The sequence below is a fragment of the Molothrus ater genome, unplaced genomic scaffold, assembly GCF_012460135.2.
Source record: "Molothrus ater isolate BHLD 08-10-18 breed brown headed cowbird unplaced genomic scaffold, BPBGC_Mater_1.1 matUn_MA125, whole genome shotgun sequence".
NCBI lineage: Eukaryota > Metazoa > Chordata > Aves > Passeriformes > Icteridae > Molothrus > Molothrus ater.
The window spans coordinates 134,141-159,965 of record NW_023416577.1 but is presented as its reverse complement, the minus strand read 5'-3'; the positions used below and the strand labels follow the sequence as shown (position 1 = coordinate 159,965).

The 25,825-nt window shown below is 63.5% G+C and overlaps 3 protein-coding genes across 4 annotated transcripts; 2 read left to right on the top strand and 1 right to left on the bottom strand.

Moving 5' to 3' along the window:
- Positions 1-5,156: 5,156 nt before the first annotated feature.
- Positions 5,157-12,317, top strand: SCYL1 (SCY1 like pseudokinase 1). Of its 2 annotated transcripts, XM_036405697.2 has the most exons (16): positions 5,157-5,394; positions 5,813-5,956; positions 6,313-6,435; positions 6,717-6,931; positions 7,020-7,110; positions 7,486-7,641; positions 8,025-8,183; positions 8,387-8,494; positions 8,808-8,921; positions 9,407-9,562; positions 10,058-10,246; positions 10,608-10,680; positions 10,920-11,114; positions 11,226-11,308; positions 11,410-11,605; positions 12,175-12,317. In XM_036405697.2, exons 1-16 carry the CDS (start codon positions 5,257-5,259, stop codon positions 12,285-12,287), a joined length of 2,253 nt encoding a protein of 750 aa, XP_036261590.1. In that variant the 5' UTR covers positions 5,157-5,256; the 3' UTR covers positions 12,288-12,317. The 2 variants fall into 2 exon arrangements, with proteins under 2 accessions (XP_036261590.1, XP_054374254.1); XM_054518279.1 differs by lacking the exon at positions 6,313-6,435.
- Positions 12,318-12,543: 226 nt separating this feature from the next.
- Positions 12,544-16,181, top strand: TRPT1 (tRNA phosphotransferase 1). The gene is made up of 7 exons (XM_036405674.2): positions 12,544-12,614; positions 13,182-13,263; positions 13,705-13,862; positions 14,686-14,860; positions 15,298-15,354; positions 15,463-15,573; positions 15,983-16,181. The coding sequence occupies exons 1-7, from the start codon at positions 12,558-12,560 to the stop codon at positions 16,039-16,041; spliced, it is 699 nt and encodes a 232-aa protein (XP_036261567.1). The 5' UTR covers positions 12,544-12,557; the 3' UTR covers positions 16,042-16,181.
- A 131-nt stretch (positions 16,182-16,312) lies between these two features.
- Positions 16,313-25,822, bottom strand: EHBP1L1 (EH domain binding protein 1 like 1). The gene is made up of 16 exons (XM_036405673.2): positions 25,795-25,822; positions 24,641-24,726; positions 22,992-23,087; positions 22,848-22,901; positions 22,081-22,253; positions 21,392-21,520; positions 21,130-21,217; positions 20,592-20,740; positions 20,049-20,097; positions 19,586-19,954; positions 19,004-19,526; positions 18,313-18,417; positions 17,697-17,796; positions 17,455-17,528; positions 16,779-16,893; positions 16,313-16,525 (listed from the first exon to the last, which is right to left on the bottom strand). The coding sequence occupies exons 1-16, from the start codon at positions 25,820-25,822 to the stop codon at positions 16,438-16,440; spliced, it is 2,226 nt and encodes a 741-aa protein (XP_036261566.2). The 3' UTR covers positions 16,313-16,437.
- Between the last annotated feature and the right edge of the window lie 3 nt (positions 25,823-25,825).

Sequence of the window (25,825 nt, the reverse complement as noted above, 5' to 3'; positions counted from 1 at the left end):
GCCCAAATTCGGCTCAAAATCGCTTAGAGCTGCTCGATTTTACACAAAAAAGCTCCTAAAATGGCTTTATTTCTTACCGAGGGCTCCAAAAAATGGCTTTATTGCCTACGAGAAGCTCTTAAAGCTGCGATATTTTATAGAAAAAGCTCCTAAGACTGCTTTATTTCATAAAAGCAGCTCTTAAATCTTTATTTAAAGAAAAGCGACAAAAGCTGTTTCCTTTAAGGACAACTGAGCTCTTAAAGCTGCTTGGTTTCTATATAAATCCTTAAATTGCGGCGATTCCACTAATGGGAAAAGCCGGGCGAGCCGGGGCACTTTTAATTGAAAAAAATGAATGAAAAACCTTAAAAAAGCTCTTAAAGCTGGTTTTTATTCAAACCGAAGCTTCTAGTGCTGGTTTTTAAGAAATCGCTGCTTTCAAAGCCGATTTCTGGGAGAAAATGCAGCTCTCGCAGCTCTTTAATTCTTAAAATATCCTAATGTGATATTTTCAAAAAGCCGGAGCAAAGCTGGGGCGATTTTACTTAAAGAGCTTTTTAAGCTTCTTTAATTTAAAGAAAGAAAACGCGCTTGATACGCTGTTTTCTGCTAAAAAAGCTCCTAAATTGAATTTTATTTTTCAAAGCTCCTAAAGCTTTTTAAAAATGTAGATTTGTCCCCAAGTGGGGCCGGGCCGGGCAGCGCAGGCGGGGGCGGCCGGTTTGGGGTGAAATGCGGCATTTTCAGGATCAGGATGGATTGAGAGGAGCCAATTTTGAGGGAAGAGCAGGAAAACTGAAGAGTGAAGATGGAGTCGGCAGGGAAAGGAAAAGTTTTTCTTCGCAGTGGCCCCATCTGGAGGGAAAAAAGGACTTTTTGGTAAAATGGCGGCAGTTGAGCAGGGGAGGAGCAGAGAGAAGAGAGGAAAAAAAAGGAGAGAAAGACAGAAAATAGAACAAAAGAGAGAGAAAATAGAAGAAAATCAGAAAAAAAAAAGAAAATAGAAAAACTTAGAAAAAAGAAAACAGAAACAAAACTGAAAAAATAGAAATTGGAAAAAAGAAAATCGAAAAAGCATAGAAAAAATGGAAAAAGAAAATAGAAAATTATAGGAAAAAAAAGAGAAGAAAATTGGAGAATAGAAGAAACTAGAAAAATAATTAGAAAATTTGAGAAAATAGAAGAAATTAGAAAAATGAAAATCGAACAAATAGAAGAATATAGAAAAATAATAGAAAAATGAAAATAGACTGTAAATAAATAGAAAAAATGCAATTAGAAAAATGAAACTAGAAAAAAAGAAAATAGAAAATTGTAGAAAAAAAAAGAAAAACCCAAGTACTGAAAATTTGAGAAGATGGAAGTGAAAGAAAACAGGGAAAAAATCAGAAGAGAGAAAATAGAAGAGAATAGAAGAGAGGAAAAAGAAAATCAAAGAGGATTTAGAGGAGAAAATAGAAGCGAAAAATAATGAAAAAAAGAAGGATAAAGGGAGAAAAAGGAAGAAAAATCCCGATTTGGGTCCCGGAGCCAGGAAAATTGAGGAATTTGAGGAAAATGCCCCAAACGGAGCCGGAGGCAGCGGCCGGGTGAGGCCCCACCCCCCTCCGGGGGTTTGGGAATTTTGGGGGGATTTGGGGGGTTTTGGGGTTCTGTCGTTTCAGGCGCCGCCGCCGTCGCCCCTTCCCCTTCCCCCTTTTTCTATTAAACTCCCCAGAAATGGGGAAAACCCCCCAAATTCCTCCAGCGCCCTCCGGCTCCGCCGCTCCCGCCGGCGCCGCTCAGTAAGTGTCCAAAATCTTTTGTTTTTATCCCAAAGGCGTCGCGCGGGAGGGGCCGGTGATTTAAAAAAAAAAAAAAAAAAGGGAGAGAAATGATCAAAGAAATGTTTTGTATTTTTGTTTTTTGGGAGGGGGTGGGGAAAGAGGGAGGGGGTGTCTCGAGTTTTTTTCCCCCCTCAGGGAAGCAGCAAAACGCAGGGAAAAAAAGGCAAAAAAACGGTGAGAGAAAGCCGAGGAAAGGGAAAGAAAGAAAAAAAAAAAAAAAAAGAGGATTTAACCAGGAAAGGCCAGTCTGCACTCAAAACGCGCTCAGGAGATTCCGGCAGGGATTTGAGGAGAAAACCCCCAGATCTGGGGAATGCAGAGAAGTAAGAGTCGATTTAATTTCATTTTTTGGGGAGGTCGGTTTTTGGTGGGTAGGGGGCGGTTTTGGGGTGTTTTCCGCCCTTTCCGCAGCCGCAAGTGAGAGGAGTCAGCAGCATCAAAAAGAAGCTTTTTTGCCCCAAAGTGAAGCTGGAAGAGCAGGAATGAGGCTCCCGGAGCTTTCCTTAGGAAAACAAAAGTAAAACCCCCCCAAAAACCCCGCGGAGGGAGGGGCTGGAGCAGGCGTGGGGGGAGGGGACAATAATCATGTTTTCAGGTTTTTTCTCCAAAACCAGCAGCAGGAATGCTTAAATTTAGACTTTTGTCCCCAAAACGAGTAAGTGTAGGAGCGAGCAAGGGGCGGGGGAGCCTCAAATTTGAGGCAAAACCCCCCCCCCCAAAATCGGCGGTGGCAGGTACCGGGTGCGCCCCTCCCCCACCCTGAGCCCCCCCCGGGACCCGCGCGGGTGGGGTGGGGGGAGGGGCGGCGGATTTGGGGCGATTTCGGCCGGTTTGGGGCGTCGGGAGGCGGGGGGAGCGCGGGGACCCCCCCCCGGACGTGGCATGCGGGCACCTCCCGACCCCAAATCCCCCCGAAACCGGCGGAAAACCGCGACCTTCGGGCGGTTTGACCGATTCGGCCGCTTTTCCCCCCAAAAATGGATTGTGCTGACAGGGTGTGTGTATGTGGGGGGGGTCTCGTGGGTGTTTTTTGCAGCCCCGCCGGCCCTGCCCCCGCCTGAGGAGCCTCCAAGAGCCAGAATGGGGCAAAAAAACCCCAAATCAGGGTCTGCAGGAACAGTAGGGAGCCAGAAATTGGTATTTGTGCCGCTTTCACCCCAAAATGGGCCACTCCAGGGATGGAAGGGGAGGAGGGGGAGCTTTGGGTTTGGCTGCTTTGCCCCCCCCCCCATTAAAAAAATCCAAAATTGCTAAAATTGCCTCAGAATGCGCTGCTCGTAGGGCCTGCCCCAAAGCTGGGAATTTTAACCAAAACCAGGGGTTTTTCCACCCAAAAAAAATGCTTAGTCAGCGCCTTCGCATGGTGCCTTGGGAGGGGGAGGAGCTTTTGAACCTTTTTCCCTGGATTTTCCCCCAAAGCAAAGGGATGGAGGAGCAGGTGTTGGGGACGGGGGGTTGGGTGTTGTCTCTCTCCCCTCCCCACAGTGACAGTGCCAAAACCGCCTTGATTCGCCCTAAAATGGACAATTTGCTCCAAAAAAAGGCTTAAAAACTAGAAATCCCCCCCAAAATAAGAGGCAGGAAAAGGTGAGCCAGCAGAGTAAGTACCGGCGGGGCCCCGGGACGCGCCGACCCCAAAATCCCCCGTTCTCGGCCCAAGCTGCGAGGGGGGGCGCGTGATTAACCCCAAAATCCCCGTTTCGGAGCTAATTCTGCGCCGGGGGTGCCCGTGGGACCCGAAGTGGCCCTTTCTGAGCCCATTTTGCGCCCGGATCGCGCGTCCGACCCCAAATCCCCGTTTCTGACCTCGTTGTGCTCTGGGGGCGCGGGATTAACCCCAAATCCCCCGAGCTGAGCTCATTTTGCGCCCTAAATTCCCCTTTCCAGCCCAATTTTGCGACCGGGACGCGCCTGTGACCCCAAATCCCCATTTCTGAGTCTCTTTTGCGTCTGGGCCGTGACTCTGACCCAAAATCCCCGTTTCTCTGCCCAAATTGCGCTGGGGGCACATGCTGGGCCCCAAACCCCCCAAACCACCCATTTTTGGGTGTGCTCTGGCCCCAAATTCCCCACATTTTGCCCCATATCGCATGGGGCGGGGCCAGAGATGATTTGGGGAGGTTTTTTTGGTTTTTTATTTTTCTTTCGGGAGGTTTTTTCTTTTCCTGAGAAAACTTTTCCTGGTTTTCTCAGGTTTTGCTTTTTCTCCTCTGGACCCAAAAAGGCCGAAAAAAAAGCAAAAGGCGCCGGTGGTGGCACCCCCGGGACCCCCCGGGGCGGGGTTCGACCCCTCGCGGCGCCGCTGCTGCTGGCCTGGGGCCCTATCGCGACAGAGACCCTTGATATCACAACAGAGAGCCCCATGTCCTGGTGGATACCCCCCCATTTCTCCTCCTTGACTTGGGCATCTCACAATCCACAGAAAAGGGTGACCCCTGTATCCCGACAGGGATCTTATATTGCGACAGGAGCCCCCATATTGTGATAAGGACCTATTATCGTGATGGGAACCCTCCCTTCATTTATTCACATGGCTTTGGGTGACCCATGGTACAGGGAGGTGGTGATTCCATGTCGTGACAGGGACCCCTCTTGGTAACAGGGCCCCTCATATCGTGACAGGGACCCCCTGTTCCCCATTTTCCCAGAGCCCCACACCGGGTGACCCACAGTTCCCGGACAGGGGGTGCCCCATATCACGACAGGGATTGTCTATCGCGATAAGAACTCACGTTCTGCAAGGGCTTTGTATCCTGACAGGATCCTGCATCGCTCTGAAGAGGAGTATGGAGACAGGAACCCCCTGTCGTGACAGTGCTCCGGGATCACGACAGGGCCCCTGTGCCAAGGACCCAGGACCATGAGGGGGCGCTGTATCGCTGGGAATCCCCAGTATCGTGACAGGACCCCCCTATCAATAGGGACTTTCAATAAACTGCAGAGTCCTGTCCTGACCGGCCTTGTGTCGTCATTGGGGCTGGGGGGGGGGGGGGGGCGGGGGGGCGGTGACTGTGCATATGACGTCATTGCCTGTTCCCCCGACATAGCAACGCGGCCTGGGTCCGCTTGGTGACGTCACCGCCGCTTCCTGCCGCGTGTCCTTTGCAAGCCCCTCCCCTCCCGCTGGTTTTGGCCTCGCCTCTTTTTCGCCCCGCCCCTCCCTCGGTCCTGGTCCCTCATTGGTTCTTTTAGGCCTCTCCCCAGCCCCTTATTGGCTCTTCCATGCCCCGCCCTTCGCTCCTCCCATTTTCCACCCCCGCCCTTTCATTGGCTCATCCAGACCCCACCCTTGGCCTTTCATTGGCTCACTGAGGCCCCGCCCCCCCAGGTCCGTCACCGGATCCTCCCGCCCGGCGCCGCCGCCGCTTCCTCCGGGCCCGCTCCGGCCCCGGGACCCGCTCGGAGCCCCGGGAGCCGCCGGGAGCGCGGCCCCGGCCCCGGCCCCGCCATGTGGCTCTTCTCCCGGGACCCGGTGCGGGACTTCCCCTTCGAGCTGGGCCCGCCCGATGCGGATCCCGAGGCGGAGCCGCTCCCGGACCCAGCGGCCCCGGCCCCGCTCTGGCGGCTGCTGCGGGGCCGTCGCAAGGTGGGGGGGGATTGTGTGTGGGGGGGGGGGGGTCCCCTCGTGTGTCCCCTCCCTGTCCCCTGCATGGCCACGGCCCCGCCATCCCTGCCCCGAGCCCCTCCCCATGTCCCCGCGACCCCCATCCTTGTCCCTCGGTGTCCCCCGGTGTCCCCATCCCTTTGTGCCCCAGCTCTCGCTGTCACCTGTCCCACGTCACCGTATGTCCCCCCATGCCCCCCCCCCGTGTCCCCCATCGCCAGGTCCCAGGTGTCTCCATCCCCGCTGTCCCCACATCCCCATTTGTCCCCTCGTGTCCCCCTGTCCTGTCGTTACTCCGCCCCCGCGTGTCCCCACAGTGTCCCCCCCTTTTCCCCCTGTGCTGTTCCCCGCGCTGTCCCCTGCCTGTCGCGGTGTCCCCTGACTGTCGCCGTGTCCCCAGGCCGATGGCGCTCCGGTGTCGGTGTTTGCCCACAGCCTGGGCCCGGGGGTGGATCCCGGTGCCACCGCGCTGGCCCGGGCGGGGCTGAAGCGGCTCCGCAGCCTCCGGCACCCCAACATCCTGGGCTACCTGGACAGCCTGGAGGTGACAGGACCGGGGACACCGCGGGGACAATGTGGGGGGGCCACGGACACATGGGAGGACATTGGGGGCGTGAGGAGATGGGAGTGAGTGGGGGGACATGAAGGGATGGGGACATTGAGGGGGGACATGGGGGGGCATGAAGAGATGGGGACATTGTGGGGGGACAGGGGACAATGGGAGGACAATGGTGACAGGGGGAATGAGCGGTCAGGAGGGGACAGGAGGACACTGGGGGGACACTGGGGGACAGGAATGGTGGGGACAGCGAGGGGACAAAGGAGGGACACAAACAAGGACTTGGGGGGACACGGGGGGTGACAGGGTGAGGTGGGGGTGACCCCGAGTGTCCCCCCCAGACGGAGCAGTGCCTGTACCTGGTGACAGAGGCTGTGACCCCCCTGCGGCGGCACCTGAGGCTGCACCCCCCGAGCGGGGACTCGGGCGAGCAGGAGGTGGCCTGGGGGCTGCAGCGGCTGCTGGTGAGGGGGGGTCTGGGAACAATCTGGGGGGGGGGGTGGGGTCCCCTGAAACCTTTGTGGGGACCCTGCAATCAGGGGGTGTGAGGGGGACCCCAATATCTGGATGGGCCCAGGTGTGTGAGGGGATGGATCCCCGGGATTTTGTGGGGGGGGGTCTCCAGAATCTTGGGGGATTCTGGGATCCAGGGGAGGTTTCTGAGACGTTTTTGGCTCCTGGGTGGGAGGGGTTCCTTCTGTGAGGGGGGGGGTTACCGATTTTGGGGGTCTTTTGCCCCCACCAGACGGCGCTGGCGTTCCTGGGGGTCTCGGGGCTCGTTCACCACGCGCTGGGACTCGACGCCGTCTTCGTGGACCCCGGGGGCGAGTGGAAGCTGGGGGGGCTCGAGAGGGTGGCGGCCACCAGTGAGGGGACCCCCACCCGCCCCCCCAGTGACCCCCCCCGGCCCCAGGACCCCCCCGAGCTCAGCGACCCCTCCCGAGGGAAGGGGGACCCCTGGTGAGTTGGGGAGGGGGGTGGCATTGGAGGGGTTCAGGGGACCACGGGGGTCCCCTGTGCCCCCTCCCCACTGTCACGGCCCCCCCAGGGCAGGGGACATGTGGCGCCTGGGCTGCCTCATCTGGGAGGTCTTCAATGGACCCCTCCCCCGGCCGGGGGCTCTGCGCAGCTTTGGCAAGGTCAGGGACCCCCCACCAAAATCCTGGGGACCCCCTGGGCACCCCCAAACACCCGGGATGCCCCAGGAATTGGGTGGATCCACCCAATTCCTGCTCACCCTCAGAACCTCCCCCAGGCTCAGGGCTTCCCCTGTCCCCCCCAGCCCTTGGGGTGCCCCTGACCCCGTGTCCCCCCTGTCCCCCCCAGCCCTTGAGGTGCCCCTGACCCCGTGTCCCCCCTGTGTCCCCCCTGTCCCCCCCAGCCCTTGGGGTGCCCCTGACCCCGTGTCCCCCCCAGCCCTTGGGGTGCCCCTGACCCCGTGTCCCCCCTGTGTCCCCCCTGTCCCCCCCAGCCCTTGGGGTGCCCCTGACCCTGTGTCCCCCGTGTCCCCCCAGCTGCCCCCCGGGCTCATCCCGCCCTTCTCGGAGCTGGTGGCAGCGGATCCGGGGGCCCGGCCAGGCCCGGGGCCGCTCCTGGAGCAGCTGCAGCGCCCTGGAGCCTTCCTGGCCTGTGCCCTGGTGCGCACTGGGCTCTTCCTCGAGCACTTCCAGGTGTGGCTTCAGCCTCACTTCCTCCCTGTTCCACCATCCTCACCCTCACGTTCATTCCTGTGCTTTTATCCTCGTCCCTGTCTCCTCATCAATGTGCTCAGTCCTGTTCCTTCTTCCCGTCCTCATCATCATCCTCATCCCTATCGCTGTCTCCTGATCCATTCCTTCATCCTCATCCTCATCCTCATTCCCATGTTCATTCCTGTTCCTTTATCCTCATCCTTTGATCCCTACTCTTTCATCCTCTTCCCATCCCTGTCCCCTCATCATCATCCTCTTCACTCCTATTCCTTCATCCTCTTCCTCATCTTCATCCCCATCATCCTCCCCATCCTGTGCTGTCCCCCCTGACCCCTCTGGGTGTTTCTGGGACCCCCTGGCAGGTCCGGGACCCCTCGGAGCGCCGGACATTCCTGCAGGAGCTGCCCCCTCTCCTGGAGTCCCTCCCGGGGCCCTTCCGGAGGCACAAACTGCTCCCGAGGCTGCTCGAGGCCCTGGAGCTGGGCAGTGCCGATGCCAGCGCCCTGCCCCCCCTGCTGCAGGTGGGACCCCCCCAAAACGCCCCCCTAAAACATCCCTGAAACCCAAAATCCCACCCACAACCTCCCCTGCCCCCCCTGCTGCAGGTGGGACCCCCAAAACCCCCCCCCTAAAACCTCCCCAGCCCCCACTGCTGCAGGTGGGACCCCCCAAAATCCCCCCCAGTAACCCCCATAGCCCCCTGGTGTCCCCCCTGCCCCCCCAGGTGGCGAAGGTCCTGGACCCCCCCGAGTACCAGGAGCGAATCGTCCCCGTCCTCGTCCGGCTCTTCTCGTCCCCTGAGCGGGGCCTGCGCCTGCGCCTGCTGCAGCTGGTGACTGGGAGCACTGGGATGGGACTGGGATGGGAATGGGATGGGACTGGGAAGGACTGGGAGGGACTGGGATGGGACTGGGAGGGACTGGGAGGGACGGGAATGGGACTGGGAAGAACTGGGCGGGACTGAGATGGGGCTGGGAAGGACTGGGAGGGACTGGAGCACTGGGAGGCAGTGGGAAGGACTGGGAGAGTCTGGGATCAGACTGGGAGGGATTGAGGGGGGGCTCTATGGGGTTTGGGGGGTCCATGAGGGGGTGATCCATGGTTTTTGGGGGTGTTCAGGGCTCTCACAATCCCCCCACCCCCAGCTCGAGGAGTACATTGAGTTCCTGCCTGAGGCCACGGTGGATTCCCAAATTTTCCCCCACGTTGCCCACGGGTTCCTGGACTCCAACCCGGCCATCCGCGAGCAGACGGTCAAGGTGGGCCCCCAAAATCATCTCGGACCCCCCAAATCTCCTGGGAACTCCCCCCAAAAATAGCCCAGGACCCACAGAATCTCCTGGACCCAAATCACCTAGGCCCTCCAGACTTCCTGGGACTCTCCCAAAAGTTACCTGGGGATCCCTCAAAACCACCTGGAAACTTTTCTAAAAATCAAATAACAAACCCCAAACTCACCTGGGGACACCCCCAAATCACCTGGGTAGTCCCTAAATGGGTGGGACTGAGTGGGGACCCCCCAAAAATGGGTGGGACTCAGTGGGGACGCCCCCAAATGGGCAGAACTTTTCAATCACCTGGAGCCCCCTCCCCCAATAACCTGGGAACCTCCTTCCAAATCCACCAAGACGGGTGGGACTCCCCCAACCACCTGGGCACCCCCACATGGGTTGGATTCCCCCCCAAATCCCATCTGGGGGTGCTCCCTGACCCCCCCTCTCTTTGTCTCCCCCCTCCCCCCCAGTCCATGGTGCTGCTGGCGCCCAAGCTGGGGGAGGGGCGCAGGGGGGGGGAGCTGCCCCGGCTGCTGCTGCGGGTGCAGGGGGGGGACGCGCTGGGACCCCTGCGCTGCAACGCCACGCTGTGCCTGGGGCGCCTGGCCCCCCACCTGCCCGCCCAGGTGAGCTCTGACACCCCCTGAACCCCCCCTGACCCCCCCTGAACCCCCCCTGCTGTGCCTGGGGCGCCTGGCCCCCCACCTGCCCGCCCAGGTGAGCTCTGACACCCCCTGAACCCCCCCTGCTGTGCCTGGGGCGCCTGGCCCCCCACCTGCCCGCCCAGGTGAGCTCTGACACCCCCTGAACCCCCCCTGACCCCCCCTGAACCCCCCCTGCTGTGCCTGGGGCGCCTGGCCCCCCATTTTCCCCCTGTGCCCCCCTCCCACCCCCAGACTCCCTACCTTGGTTTGGGCCACCTGGGACCCCTTTCCCCTGTCCCCTCCCCTCACTGTTCCACCTCATTGTCCCCTGTCCCCTCTCACTGAACCCTGTTCCATTCCCCCTCTGTGTCCCCCTGACTGTCCCCTTGTACCCCCTCACCCTCCCCTGTCCCCCCCTCACCGTTCCCCTGTCCCCCCTCTCTCTGTGTCCCCCTGACTGTCCCCATGTCCCCCCAGACCCGCCGGCGGGTTTTGGCCCCCGCCCTGGCCAGGGCCACCCGGGATCCCTTCCCCCCGGCCCGGGCCGCGGCCGTCGCCGCCTTCGCCGCCACCCACGGCTTCTACGCCCCCCCCGAGGTGGCGGCCCGGGTGCTGCCCCCCCTGTGCGCCCTCACCGTGGACCCCCACCCCGGGGTTCGGCAGCAGGTGAGGGCGGGGAGGGGGCTGGAGGAATTTGGGGAGGGGTCTGGGTGTGGGGGAGGGACCCAGAGGAACAGGGGAGGGGGTGGGAGGGACACAGAGGAATTGGGGAGGGGGTTTGGGTGCTGCAGCTCGCATTGAAATGGGTCGGGGGTCTCACTGAGGGGGGGGTCTCAAAGCAGGGGGTGCTGAGGAGGCTCCCACAGCAATTAGGGGGGAGTGCTCATGGTGCTGAGGGGGGGTCCCAGAGCAATTTGAGGGGGGGGTCCCGGAGAAATTGAGAGACTCCTCGGTGGGGGCAGGGTGCTATGAAGCGGGGGGGGGTCCAGGGGGTCTCTCACTGTTGGGGTCCCCCTGCCCCCCCCAGGCGTTCCGGGCCATTCGCAGCTTCCTGGAGCAGCTGGAGGCAGCGGCCGAGGCCGGGGGGGTCCAGGAGGGCGGTGAGAAACTGCGCGGGGGAGGGGGGGGCACAAATTGTGGGGAGGGGGGAAAAAACTGGGGACGGGAGAGACAAAAATTGTGGGGAGGGGGCCTAAAATTGTGGGGAGGGGAAGAAATGAAGGTCTGGGGGAAAGGGAAGGAATTGGGATGGGGTGGAGGAAATGGGGGCGGGGGGGACACAGGGGTGGTTTTGGGGTGTCCCCCCCCACCCCGTGACCCCCTCCCCTCCCTCCCACAGACACCCCCAGCACAGCCGCCGTGCCGGGGGGGGGCGCGGGGGGGCTGGGGGCAGCCGTGTCCTGGGCTGTCACCGGTGTCACCTCCCTGACCGCCCGGCTGATGGGGGGCGAGGGGGGGGCGGCTCCTGCACAGCCCCCCCCCACGCTGGGACCCCCACAGAGCCCGGCCGAGAGCCCTGCGCCCCCCCCAAAAGGTGAGTGACCCGCCCCCTTTAATCCCCCCCCCAAAATTCCTGAAATCCCCAGCCTTGGGGACCCCCCCCAGCCTTGGGGACCCCCCCTGAGCCCCCATTTTGCCCCCCAAGAGCCCCCCAGCGAGGAGACGCCCCCCGAGGAGCCCCCCCTGGAAGACGCCGATGGGTGGGATGATGATTGGGGGAGTCTGGAGGTGAGTTTTGAGGGGGTGGGGGTCACATTTTGGGGGGGGGGGGGGTACAGTGTGACCCCTCCCCATCTCATCACCTCTGTACCCCCTCCCCTCCCTCCCAGGACATGGAGCTGCCTCGGAGCCCCCCCGCCAGCAGCCCAGAGGAATTGGGGACCCCCCCGCAGCCCCCCACCCCCACAGAGCCCCCCCCCAGCGCCCCTCCCCCAGCCGGGGGGGGTGATGAGGGTGAGGGGGGGTGGGGGGTGGGGGGCGAGTGGGGCACTGAGGACGCCTGGGAGGCGCTGCCCAGCCAGCACGGTGAGACCCCCCCCGGGACACCCCCGACCCACTCCAGACCCCCTCTGGAACCCCCAGACCCACCCGGGACACCCAGACCCACCTGGGACACCCCCCCCGAACACCCCCAGACACCCCCTGGAACCTCCAGACCCACCAGGATCCCCACGACATCCCCAGGACCCACCCTGGTCACCCCCAGTCTCCCTCGACCCCCCAGACACCCCCAGAGATCTCCCCAAATCCCCCCCAGGACTGCCTGGGGGTGCCCCCACCACCCCCCGGGACCCCCAAAAACCCCTTGGGATCCTTCCCCAGAACCCCTCAATGCCCCTGAGGGGCTCCCCAGCCTCCCAGGACCCCTCCCCAATGTCCTTGGGACCCCAGACCCCTCCTAAATGGCTCCCCCAACACCCCCTGAACCCCCAGACCCCTCCATCTCCCTGAATCCCCATTCCCTGGGACCCCCTCAGGGCCTCACGCTCCCTGTCCCCCCTTGTGACATACCAGTCCCCCCACTCGTCCCTCCGATCCCCCTGACCCCCGTTTTTCCCTGTCCCCCTCCCCCGGTGACCTCCGTGTCCCCTCAGGGCCCCCCCCGGGCCGGCGGCAGCGGGAGCAGCAGCGGCGCCGGGAGCTCGAGGCCAAGCGCCGGGCGGGTCCCCGGGGCCCCCAAAAACTGGGGGCTCGGAAACTCGACTGAGGGGTGGGGAGGGGGCCCTGGAGGAGGGGACGGGGGTAAAAATCCCCTTTGGGTTTTTTTTTTTTGTGGGGAGGGGGATCGATAATAAAAACCCCCAAACCCGCAACGACCGCGCTTGGTGAAGTCGGGAATCCGTGAGGGGGACACGTGACAGCGCCGGCACGTGGCGCGGGGGGGGGGAGGAGTCACGCGGCGCGGGAGGGGCGGGGTCATGCGGGGGCGGGGCCGGGGGTCACGTGGCGCGGGAGCCGCGCGGTCACGTGGCCCGGCATGGCAGGCGGGGAGGGCGCGAGCGCCGCCCAGCGGCGGCGGCGGCGGAAGGAGGAGGTGGGGAGGGGGCGGGGGGGACCCCGAAATTTGGGGAGGGGACCCCAGATTTGGGTTGGGGACACTTCACAGGGGGTGGGGACATGGGGGGGGGTCGGGGGGGGACACGGGGGAGAGGTGACAAGGACACCACAAGGAGGGGGGAGACACCACGAGGAGGGGGGACATGGGAAGGGGAGAGGGCAAGAATCCCAAAAATGGGGGGGGACACGAATTCTGGGAGGGGAAGGGACAAGGACACCGAGCGGGAGGGGGGACCCAAGGGAAGGACACCCCATGGGTGAGGGGGGGACACGGGGCGGGGGACATCAAAGTGGGGAGGAGGGAACAACACGTTGGGGACCCAGAAATGCGCGGGGGGGATTTAGGGGGGGTCCAGGAATTGGGGAAGGGGGAGGTACTGAAGGGGGAGGGGCATTTGAAGCTTAATTTGGGGAGGGGGTCTAAGATTGGGGGTCTAAGATTGGTGGGGGGGCTGTGGGCTATACCTAGGGGTGGGTTGGGGTCACCCAGGATGGGTTGGGGGTCTCTAAGGGGGGGCTTGGGGTCACCTTTGGGCCCCCCCAGGACCCCGGGGTGCGGCTGTCCAAGGCCCTGAGCTACGTCCTGCGCCACGGGGCCGAGGCCGAGGGGCTGCCCATGGGCCCGGGTGCGTGAGACCCCAAAATCCCCCAAAACTCAGCCCAAAATACCCCAAAACGTTCCTTAAGACACCCCACGAGTCTGGGGGACCCCCAAAACACCCCCTGGGATACCCCAAATTCTCCAAAATGTTCTCTGCGACACCCCAAATCCTTTTAGGACCCCCAAAACATCCCCTGGACACCCCAAATACTCTTTTGGACCCCCCAAAATCCCCAAAATGCCCCCTGGAACACCCCAAATGCCCCTTGGGACACCCCAAATGCCCCTGGGACCCTCCAAATACCTTTTGGGACCCCAAAACACCCCCTGAGACCCCTAAAACACCCCCTGGAACACCCCAAACACCCCCAGGGACGCCCCAAACACCCCCAGGGACGCCCTAAATCCCCCCTGAGACCCCCCCCAAAGGCCCTGACGGGGGTCCCGGGGGGGATTTTGGGCTCAGATGGATTTGTTGAGGTGGGGGCTCTGCTGCGGCTGCGGCGCTTCGCGGGGGTCTCGGAGAGCGACGTGCGCAGGGTGGTGGCCGCTGACCCCAAGGGTCGCTTCACCCTCCGGCCGGACCCCCTGAGGGTCAGGGCCAACCAGGGGCACTCCCTGCCGGTGAGGGGGGGTCCCCGAGGGGTCTGGGGGGGTCCCCGAGGGGTTTGAGGGGGCTGGAGAGGGGATTTTGGGGGGTTTATGGGGGATTTTGGGGAGTCCCGAGGGGTCTAGTGGGTCCCCGAGGGGTCTGGAGGGGTCCCCGAGGGGTTTGAGGGGCCTGGAGAGGGGATTTTGGGGGGGTTTATGGGGGATTTATGGGGGATTTTGGGGAGTCCCGAGGGGTCTAGGGGGTCCCCGAGGGGTCTGGAGGGGTCCCCGAGGGGTTTGGGGGGCCTGGAGAGGGGATTTTGGGGGGGTTTATGGGGGATTTATGGGGGATTTTGGGGAGTCCCGAGGGGTCTAGGGGGTCCCCGAGGGATCCCCGAGGGGTTTGGGGGGCCTGGAGAGGGGATTTTGGGGGGTTTATGGGGGATTTGGGAGGGGGGTTATGGGGGATTTTGGGGGACTGGAGAGGGGATTTGGCGGGAGGTTATGGGGGATTTTGGATTTTGGGGGGTTTATGGGGGACTCGAGGGACTGGAAAAGGGATTTGAGGAATTTATGGGGGATTTTGGGGGTCTCAGAGAGGGCTGGGGGATCTGGAGAGGAGTGTCGGGCATCCCGGGTGGGATTTGTGGAATTTTGGGTGGGATTTTGGGTGTCTCGAGCGAAATTTTGGGAAGCCTGGGTTGGATTTTGAGGATGTGGGAGGGATTTTGGAGGTCCCGGGTTGGATTTTGGAGATCCGGGGCGGGATTTTGGAGATCCGGGGTTGGATTTTGGGGATCCGGGGTTGGATTTTGGGGGTCTCAGCTGCTCCGGGGGGCGTGTCCGGGGCTCGCAGGTGCCGGATCTGGAGCTGACCCCCCTGCGCACCCCCGAGGCGCTGCCCCCGACCCTCGCCCACGGCACCCGGCGCCGCCTGTGGGGCCCGATCCGGGCGGGGGGGCTGCGCCCCATGGGGCGGCAACACCTGCACCTGGCGGGGGGCCTGCCGGGGGACCCCGGCGTGCGCAGCGGTGAGTGACCCCCCCCCAAAAAACCTCCCCCGGGACACCCCAAAAACCCCCGAGACCCCCAAACCCCGCAGAGACCCCGCACTCACCTGGCGGGGTGGACCCTGATGTGCGACCCCTCCCCAAAAAGAACCCGCGGCACCCCCAAAAATTCCCCAAAACTCAGCAGGGCCCCCCTAAGCCCCCCCAAGGACCCCCCCCCCGCCCCAAAGCTCCCAAACTTCTTTGGCACCCCCAAATCCTTCCTGAAGCCTCCCCAAATCCCTTTCTAGGACCCCGCAAACACCTCAAATCCTCCTCGAGATCCCCAAACCTCCCCCCTGAAGCCCCCCAGATCCTCACAAAGCCCCTCAGGACCCCCAAAACCTCTCAAGACCCCCCAAAACCCCTCAGGACCCCCCAAAACCGCCCAGGAGCCCCCAAAATCTCCCTCCCCACAGGGATGAGGTCGGACTCAGAGATCGCCATCATCATCGACGGCCCCCGGGCGCTGGCGGGTGAGGGAGGGTCCGGATTTTTGGGGGTGTTCCCGATATCTGGGGGGGTCCCCGATGTTTGGGGGACCCCCCGATGTCCGTGTGACCCCCCCCGACCCCTCCCCACAGACGGGATCCCCTTTTTCCGCTCGGTCAATGGCGTGATCCTGACGCCGGGGGACGCCCAGGGCCGGATCCCCCCCAAATATTTCCTGCGTGTTCTGCAGCTGCGGCCGCACCGTGAGAGAGGGGGGGGACCCCAAAATTGGGGGGTGGGGGGGCTCGCGGGGAGACCCCAAAATTTGGGGGTCAAAGGGTTTGGGGGGATTATTCAGGAATTTGGGGAGGGATCCCGAAATTGGGGGTCTGGGGAGGTCGGGGAGTTTGGGGGGACCCCAAAATTGGGGGGGTCGGGGGGACTCGGAGATTTCAGGAGGACCCCAAAATTGAGGGGGGGGACACGACTCGGGGATTTGAGGGGGACCCCAAAACTGGGGGGAATTGGGGGGGCTGAGGGGGTTTTGGGTGGAGTCAGGGTTTGGGGGGGGGGGGGGGGGGTTTGGGGGGGTCTGGGGTTGGGAGTGGGGGGGGGAGGGGGGGGTATCCCGTTGCCATGGCAACAGCTCCTCTATCCCCCCCCCCCCCCCAGGGTGTGAACTGCCCCTGGACGGACCCTGGGACGAGGGAGGGGGAGAGACCCCCGGATGAGGATTTGGGGGGGGGTCTGAGCCCCTTCCCCCCCCTGCACGAGGATTTGGGGGTCTGACCTCTCCCCCCATAAGGATTTGGGGGGGGTCTGAGCCCCCCAGACCCCCCAGACCCAAATAAAACCCCCCTGAGCACCACAAGCGTCTCATGGAGGGGTCAGAGCTCAACCCCCCCCCCCCCCCCAAAATAACACCCGGGGGGACCCAGGACCCCCCAGTCCTCCCCAGTCCATCCCAGTCCTCCCCAGTCCATCCCAGTTTCCCAAATCGGATTTCACACAGAAATTCTCCTTTATTGCCGCATCCACCCGGATCTGGGGGGTCCCGGGGGAGGAAGGGGGGGTCCCGGCGGATTTTGGGGGTCCCGGCGGATTTTGGGGGTTCCCGGGGGAGTCCCTCAGCAGATCCCGCACGTTTCCCTGCGGCCGAAGCGGCGCCGCCGGGGCTCGAGGCTCCGCCGCAGCTCCTCATCCTCCTCCAGCGCCCTGCGGGGGTCGGGGGGCGTCGGGCAGGGCGGGACCCCCAAAAAACCCCCAGGACCACCCCCAGGATCCCCCCGACCCCTCCCCATCCACTCCAAGACCCCCGGACAATCCCAAAGCCCCCCCAGGAGCTCCCCGTGCCACCCATGAACCCCCCAAACCCCTCCCAAACCCGCCGAGACCCCTCCCCGCTGTCCCCACGCTGTCCCCACGGTGTCCCCCCGCTGTCCCCCCGGTGTCCCCCCGGTGTCCCCACCTGCTCTCGCGGCGGTGCCGGTCCTGCACGAGCCGGTCCCGCCGGTTCACCAGTGCCACCAGTTCCTCCAGTAAGAGCTGCTCGCGCTCCCGCTGCGCCGGCGGCTTCTGCCACTCTGGGGGGGGTCCCCAAATGTCCCCCAAAAGGTCCCCAAATGTCCCCCAAAAGGTCCCCAAAGCTCTTTGTCCTCCTCTCCCGTTGCCTCCGTCTGTGCCAGGCACCCGCCGTGTTCATGTCCCCAGATGTCCCCAGGCGTTCCCAATGTCCCCCTGTCCCATCCGATGTCCCCACAAATGTCCTCCCCCATCCCCAGTGTCCCCAAATGTCCTCCTGTCCCCCCAAATGTCCTCCTGCCATCCCCAGTGTCCCCAAATGTCCTCCTGCCATCCCCAATGTCCCCATCCCACCCTTTGGCCCTGATGTCCCCCCATCCTTCTCCTATCCCCGATGTGTCCACAATGTCCCCAGTGTCCCCCCAATGTCCCCTCGATGTCCCCAATGTTCCCCCATCCCCAATGTCCCCTCTGTCCCCAGTGTCCCCTCGATGTCCCAGTGTTCCCCTGTTCGCAGTGTCCCCCTGTTCCCCTGTCCCTCGATGTCCCCAATGTCCCCCCTGTCCCCAGTGTCCCCTCGGTGTCCCAATGTCCCGATGTCCCCCCTGTCCCCATTGTCACACCCTCTGTCCCCAGCAGCCCCCGCAGCTCCCGGCTCAGCAGCTCAAAGCGCCGCTCCAGGTCCCGCTCCTGCGCCCTGGGGGTGACACGAGGGGACACAAAAAGGGACAGAAGGGGACAAGGAGGTGTCACCGGGGCTGGCAGAGCCCCCCCCTGCAGTGTCCCGGACACGGGAGGGGGGCACAGGGAGGGGACACGGGGGGAGGGTGGCGATGTCACCGCGGTGTCACCGCTGTCCCCTCACAGCAGCTGCAGCTGGTCCTGGCGCCGCACCAGCAAATTCCGCTGCTGCACCAGCGAGAACCAGGCCCGGAGCAGCCGCTCCTCGCGGGCGGGGTCCGCACCTGGGGACACCGGGACAGCGGGGACGTTGGGGACATTGGGGACGTTGAGAGGACATCGGGGGCATTGGGGATATTGGGGGATACTGGGGGATATTGGGGCATTGGGGACATTGGGGGATTGGGGACATTGGGGGATATTGGGGCCATCAGGGTCATTGGAGACAGCGAGACATTGGGGACATCGGGGGGATTGGGGACATCACGGGATTGGGGGACATTGGGGACATCGAGGACATTGAGGGATATTGGGGACATCAGGGCACACAGGGAAATTGGGGACATCAGGAGGACATGAGGGACATTGTGGGCCACGTGCCCCCAATGTTTTGACATCCCCATGATGTCCCCATGATGTCCCCATGATGTCCCCTGCTGTCCCTCTTTTGCCCTTTTCTCAATGCCCAGTGTCCCCAATGCCCCCTTTTTGTCCTCATAACCCCTGTCCCCCTGTCCCCAACGTCCCCCTGTCCTTGCTGTCCCCCCAATGTCCCCATTGTCCCCTCACTCTCCCCTCACCGCTGTCCATCAGCTCCCGCAGTTCCCGCTCCAGCGCCGGGGCCTGAGAGTCCAACCGGGCCTGCTCCTGCTCCAGGGCCAGCAGCTCGGCTGCCACCCACTGTCCTGTCACCGTGGGGTCATCGGTGTCACCCCTGTGCCACCCCTGTGCAACCTGTGGCTGTCCCTGCCCCTCCCGCAATGTTCCCATTGTCCCCAGGTCCCCCCGTGTCGCAGTGGTGTCCCCAATGTCCCGCTGTATTGTCCCCATGTCCCCCCCATTGTCCCCAAGGTCCCCCCGTGTCCCCAGTGGTGTCCCCAGTGTCCCGCTCAATAGTCCCCATGTCCCCCACATTGTCCCCAAGGTCCCCCCCGTGTCCACAGTGGTGTCCCCAGTGTCCCCCTCTATTGTCCCCATGTCCCCCCCATTGTCCCCAGTGTCCCCCCTCTATTGTCCCCATGTCCCCCGCATTGTCCCCAGTGTCCCCCCCATGTCCCTTACCCCGCTCTCCTCCTCGGGGGTCTCCGGGGGCTCCCTGGGGGTCTCCGGGGGGGGACACGGGGGTGACCCCGACTCCCCCCTGGGCTCACCGGGGGGGGGAGGGGCGGGGGGGGTCCCGACGTCACCCTGGGGACAGAGGGGGGGTCAGGGGGGGACAGGGGGGTCAGGGGGGGCATTTTGGGCCTCGTCTCTGGTGGGGGGGGGTCTCACCTTCGGGGGGGGGTCCCGCAGGCGGGGGAAGCTCCTGGAGCGGGGGGGGGGCGTGGGGAGACCCCTCCCCACCCCCGCGGGCCGGGGGGGGCGGGGGGGGGACTCTGGCACAGGCCGCCCCCTCCCCAAATGCTGGGGGGGGGTCCTGGGGGGGCTCCCCCTCAACGGGGCCGAGCTGGGGGTCCCGGGGGGGGCTCCCCCCGTCCTGCAGAGTCTCAGTTTGGGGGTCCCGGGGGGGGCTGGGCGGGGGCCCCCCCTCGGCTCTGGCAGGGGGGGGGTCCTGGGGGGGCTCCCCCTCCATGGGGGGGTCTGGGGGCGCTCCCCCCTCGATGGGCCCGCGCTGGGGGGGGTCTGGGGGGGTCTCCCTCTGCTCAGTGTCCGTCTGGGGGGGCTCTGGGGGGGTCTCTTGGGGCCCCCCCTCAGTGACGCTGATTTGCGGTTCCGGGAGGGGCCCGGTTGGGGTCTCTGGGGGGGTCAGGGGGTCCCGGGGGGGCTCTTGGGGCTCCTCCTCAATGGAGCCGCTCTGGGGGGGAGGGGGCGTCACCGAGGGGGTCCTTTGGGGCCCCCCCTCTGTGACGTCACTCTGAGAGTCCGGGTGGGATCCCCTGGGGGGGTCGTTTGGGGCTCCCCCTCGATGACGTCACTCTGAGAGTCCGGGGGGATCCCCGGGGGGGTCGTTTGGGGTCTCCCCTCGATGACGTCACTCTGAGAGTCTGGGGGGGTCCCCGGGGGGGTCGTTTGGGGTCCCCCCTCGGTGACGTCACTCGGTGACTCCGGGGGTCTCCCCCCCTCGCTGGAGCCGCTCCGGGGGTCCGGGGGGGTCCCCGGGGGGGTCCCCAGGAGCGCTCGGACCTGGCTGAGGAAGGTCATGACCCCCAGGCTGTCGGGGGTCTCCATGTCCGAGGGGTCCAGGAGCCGCGGGACCCCCAGGGCCGCGAAGGCGTCGAAGGCCTGGGGGGGGGGGGGGGGAGGGGGGGGGGGTCAAGGTGGGGGGGGACCCCCAGGCTTGGAGCCCCCCCGGGCCCCCCAGCCCCCCCCCACGCACCCGTTTGTTGTTGGCCCGGTGGTCCCGGGGGTCCAGAGCGTGGAAATCGCTGCAGGGGGAGGGCATTGGGGGGGGGGGGGGGCTTTGGTCACTGAGGGGGTCCCCAAGTGACCCCAACCCCCCCCCCCCCCCCGCCAAAAGGGTCCCCCCAACATCCCAGGGGTGCTGTGACCCCCCCATCCATGGGTGGCCCCCCCCAATTGCTTCTCAACCCCCCTCCCCAAATTCCCCAGGACCCCCCCAAGGACCCCCCCAAACCCCCAAAGACCCCCCCAGGACCACCCCCAAGGACCCCCCCAAACCCTCAGGACCCCCCTAGGGTCCCTCAAACCCTCCACGATCCCCCCCCCATTTCCCCCACAAACCCTCCAGGACCCACCTGTGACCCCCCCAGGACCCCCTCAGGGTCTCCCTAAACCCCCCAGGATCCAACTGTGACCCCCAAAACCCCTCATGTGCCCCCCAAACCCCCTCCCGTACCCTCCTGCCCCCCCCAGGGTGCCCCCCCAGCCCCTCTCCCCCCCCCCCGCGCCCCCCCCTCACATCTCTCGGGGTCTCAGGCGGTGCAGGAGGGCGCAGAACCCCAACCCGCTGCTCCAGGAGGCCCCGAAATCGGTGATGGAGACCCCCGGGTACCCGGCTGTGACCCCCCGGCACCAGGCCAGGAGCGCCCCGCGACCCCCGGGGGGGTCCTGGGGGGGGCACGGGGGGGGTCAGCACAGAGAGACCCCTCCCAAAACCCAGAGACCCCTCCCAATATAGAGACGCCCCCCCAGAACCCAGAGCCCCCCCTCCAATACAGAGAGACCCCCCAGAACCCAGAGACCCCCCCAGCACACAGAGACCCCCCAGCACACAGAGACCCCCCCCAATACAGAGACCCCCCCCCCCCAGAACCCAGAGACCCCTCCCAATACAGAGAGATCCCCCCCAGACCCACAATGGGGGGGGCAGAAGAGCCCCAAACACCCCCCCCCACCCCCATGGGACCTCCCCCCCTCCATTCAGGGGGTCCCCAAATTCCTCCCCCCCTCCCCCCAAATTCAGGGGTCCCCGCCCCCCCCCCCCACTCACCTCAGTCATTTCGGGGGGGGTCTCTGGGTCCCCCCCCGGCTCTGGGGGGTCCCTCTGTGTCCCCCAATTGGGGGGGTCCCCTCTGGGGGGGGGCGCTGGGGGGGGAGAGGCCGGTCAGGGACCCCCCCCCCCCCCCCATCCAGGGACAGCCCCGGCATTGGGGGGGACACGGGGGGGGTGTTGGGGACACATTGGGGACACCTTGGGGACACCTTGGGGACACCTTGGGGACACATTGGGGACACCTTGGGGACACATTGGGGACCCACCTCGGGGCGCGGGGGGGGCGCCCCCCGCCCTGTGCGCCCCCCCCATCCTCGGGGTCACTCTCGAAGTCCCCCAGGTCGGCCACGTCCCCGGGGGGGCTCAGGCTGGTGACGCTCTGCATGTCCTCGTCCCTGGGGGGGGGGGACAGGGTCACCAGGGGCGTCCCCAAGGGGTCCCCAAGGCCCCCCCCAGCCCCCATGGGGACCCTCCCTGGACACCAAATGTCCCCAAAGTCCCTCAGTGTCCCCAAGATCACCCCCGCAATGACCCCAAAGTTTCTGTGTCCTCTCAATGTCCCCGATGTCCCTTTGATGTCCCCAATGTCCTCCCAGTGTCCCCAATGTCCCCATGATGTACCAAATGTCCCCAATGTCCCTTTGATGTCCCCATTTCCCCGATGTTCCCACGATGTCCTGACTGTCCCCTCAATGTCCCAGCAGCGTCCCCTGTCCCTGATGTCCCCTCAATGTCCCCACTCCTCCCTGATGTCCCCACTGTCCCCTCGATGTCTCCCATGTCCCCAGCGTCCCTTCAATGTCCCCAGTGTCCCCAATCCCCCAATGTCCCCTTAATGTCCCCAATCCCCCAATGCCCCCCTGTCCCCAATGTCCCCACAATGTCCCCAGTGTCCCCCTGTCCCCAATGTCCCCACAGTGTCCCCCCTGTCCCCGCAGTGTCCCCAGAGCCGTACGTGGGGTGTCCCTCCATCAGGACGAGCCCGCGCAGCCGCAGCCTCAGCGTGGCCGTTGTCACCTTGCGGGTCCGGGGGCGCAGGGACAGGGACAGGGGGGTGTCCCCGACCCCCGCCAGGCGCCCCAGCTCCAGCGGGGCCGCGGCCACCACCGAGCGCCGGCCCCGGGACTCCTGCGGGGACACCGGGGACAGCTGGGGACACCTGGGGACAGGTGGGGACACCTGGGGACAGCTGGGGGACACCTGGGGACACCTGGGGACAGGACAGCTGGGGACACCAGGGGTCAGGGGCACGGGGACACCTGGGGACACCCAGGGAACAGCCAGGGGACACCCAGAGGATGCCCAAGGACACCCAGGGGCACCCAGGGGACACCTGGGGACATCCCGGGGGACACCCAGGGGATACCGAGGGGATACCTGGGGACCCCAGTGTCAGCCACCCCAGGGGACCCTGATGCCACCCAATGTCACCCAATGACCCCCAGGGACTCTGATGTCACTGAGGGATCCCCAGGTACCCCCAGGGCACCCCAATATCCCCCACCCAAAGGGACCCCGATGTCACCCCAGGGTCACCCAGGAGACCCACAGGGACCCCCCGGCTTCTCCTCCATTGTTCCTGTTGTGCCCCCCCCGGCCCCGTTTTTGAGGTGCTCCCCCCGTTTTTGAGGTGCCCCCCCCCGTTTTTGGGGTGGCCCCGCCCTCCCTGACCCCATTTTTGGGGTCCCCCCCCCATTTTTGGGGTGTCCCCGCCCCCCTCACGTTGACCACGAGGAAGTTCCAGGTTTTGTCATCGAAGGCGGCGGCCTGGGGGTCCTGGGGGGGGGCACGGGGGGGTCACTGGGGGTCGGGGACACCCCAGGGGGGGTCTGGGGACACGGGGGGGTCCGGGGGGGTCGCACGTACCCGGTACAGGGTCACGACCACCTCGAGGGTCTCGGGCACCACCCACACCACCATCCCCCGCCGCGGGTCCTGGATGCCCGGCTGCCACCTGCGGGGCTGCACCCCCTGTCAGGGACCCCCCAAAACCAACCCTGACCCCCCAAAACCAACCCTGATCTCCTGGGATCCCCCAAAACCAACCCTGACCCCCCCCCCAGACCCCCAAACCAACCCTGACCCCCCAACTCCCACCTGCGGGGCTGCACCCCCTGTCAGGGACCCCCCAAAACCAACCCTGACCCCCCAAAACCAACCCTGACCCCCCGGGACCCCCAAACCATCCCTGACCCCCCGGGACCCCCCTAAACCAGCCGACCCTGACCCCCCCCCCGGGACCCCCCCAAACCATCCCTGACCCCCAAACTCCCATCTGCAGGGCTGCACCCCCCATCAGAGACCCCCAAATCCCCCCGGGACCCTCCAAACCCCCCCCAAACCCCCCCTAAACCCCACAAACCCACCAGGACCCCCTCAAACCCCCCAAGGACCCCCCTCGGAACCCCCAACCCCCCCTAGGACCCCCCCCCCGGAACCCCTCAGGACCCCCGCAAACCCCCCCAAGGCCGCCCCAAACCCCCCCAAATCCTCCCTGGGACCCCCAAAGCCCCCCCCGGGACCCCCCCCTCACCTTGGAGCAGACCCTGCGGTGCCGCCGGCTCCACACCACGGTCAGGCGGTCGGGGGTCCTTGGGGGGTGGCGGGGGGCAAAGGGGGGGGTCAGGACCCTCATCAGAGACCCCCAAACCAACCCCCCCCCCCAAACCCACCCCCTCCCCAAACCCACCCCCCCCTCCCCAGGGCCCCCCCAAACCTCCCCCTCCCCCCACTCCCACACCCCCCAAACTGACGCCCCCTCCCCAAACCCCCCCCCCAAAACACCCAAATCCGCCCCTCCCCCCCCCCCCTCGGGACCCCCAAAACGCGCCCCCTCCCCTCCCCCACCCACCGAGGGGGGGTCGCGGCTAAATTTGGAATTTGGGGCCGGGGGGGGGGGGGGAAACCGGACACCCCCGGGGGGGGAGGGGAGGAATGGGGAGGGGAGGGAGGGGGGTTCGCCCCCCCCCCCCCCCCCGGTTATTTTTAGCCCGGCCCCATTTATGGAGATTTTAAACTCAAAATGAACCCGCGGGGGGGAAATTTTGGGGGGGTTTTGGTGGTTTTCGGGTGTCCTGGGGGAGGGGGGGATCGTTGATTTTAGGGGTCCTGGGGGGGGGGGGGGGTTTAGGGTCCCTCCCTCACCTTTGGGGGGGGGTCTCAGGGGATTGGGGGGGGTCCCGTGGGGGCTTTTTTTTGGGGGGGTGTCCCATGAATTTGGGGGGAACCTCGGAAGATTTGGGAATTCGCCGGGATTTTGGGGGGGGCTCCCGAAGGATTTGGGGACTCCCACGGACTTTGGGGGGGGGTCAGGGGGGATCTGGGGGTGTCCCGGGGGGGTTCCCGTGGCTTTTTTGGGCGGCAATCCCGCGAATTTGGGGGGAATCCCGGTAGATCTGGGAACTCCCACGGACTTTGGGGGGGTCCCGGGAGGTCGGGGGTGTCCGGGGGGGATTTGGGGGTGTCCGGGGGGGATTTGGGGGTGTCCGGGGGGGATTTGGGGGGGGGTCACTCACCAGCTGCCCCCCCCCTCCACCAGCAGCTCCTCCAGGGTGGCCTCGAAGCGAACCTTGGCCGCTCGCTTCCCCGCGCGCTGCAGCCGCTTCCAGACGCTCCCCATGGACCCCCCCGGGACCCCCCAAAAAAAACCCCAAAACAAACAAAAAACAAAAAAAAACCCCAAAAAAAAAACCAACCCGGGGGTCCCCAAAGCCGCCACGGCCCCTCCCCCTCTCGTGACACACCCCTCCCCCCCCGGCACTGCAGGGATCGCGATCTGTCGCGACAGCTCCGCACCCCCCCCCACCCCCCACCGCCCCCCCCAAACCCGGCCCCGCCCGCGGGAAACCGGAGAGGGGGAGGGGGGGAGGGGCGGCCCCTCCCCCATGCGGCCCCTCCCCCCCCCCCCGAGAGGATTTGGGGGCGGTTTTGGGGTCAGATCCGGGAGTTTGGGGGTTGGGGTTTGGGTTTGGCTCCGATTTTGGCACCGAATCGACGATTTTAGCCCAAATCCCTTCCACAGAAAATGCCTTTTATAACCAAATGATATCAAACCCTTCTATACCAAATTTATTTTATATAAAATTTCTATTAAATCCCTTTTATACCCAATTTATTTTATATCAAACCCTTTTATACCAAATTTATTTTATATAAAATTTCTATTAAATCCCTTTTATACCCAATTTATTTTATACCAAATTTATATCAAATCCCTTTTATACCCAATTTACTTTATATCAAATCCCTTTTATACCCAATTTACTTTATATCAAATCCCTTTTATACAAAACTTATTTTATATCAAATTTACTATATATCAAATCCTTTTTATATTGAACTCTCTTATACCTAATTTATTTCTATCAGATCCTTTTATAGCAAATCCCTTTATACCAAATCTATTTTTATCAAATTTATTTGATATCAAATCCCTTTTATACCAAATTATTTTCTAAAAAATCTGTTTTATATCAAACCCTTTATCCCAAATTCATTTTATATCAAATCCTTTTATACGAAATCCCTTTTATATCAAATCCTTTTATATAAAATTTGTTTTATACCAAACCCTTTGTCCCAAATTCACTTTATAGCAAACCCTTTAGTACAAAATCCCTTTTATACCGAATAATTTTCTATAAAATCCCTTTTACACCAAAACCTTTACCCCCAATTAATTTTACACCAAACTCCATTTC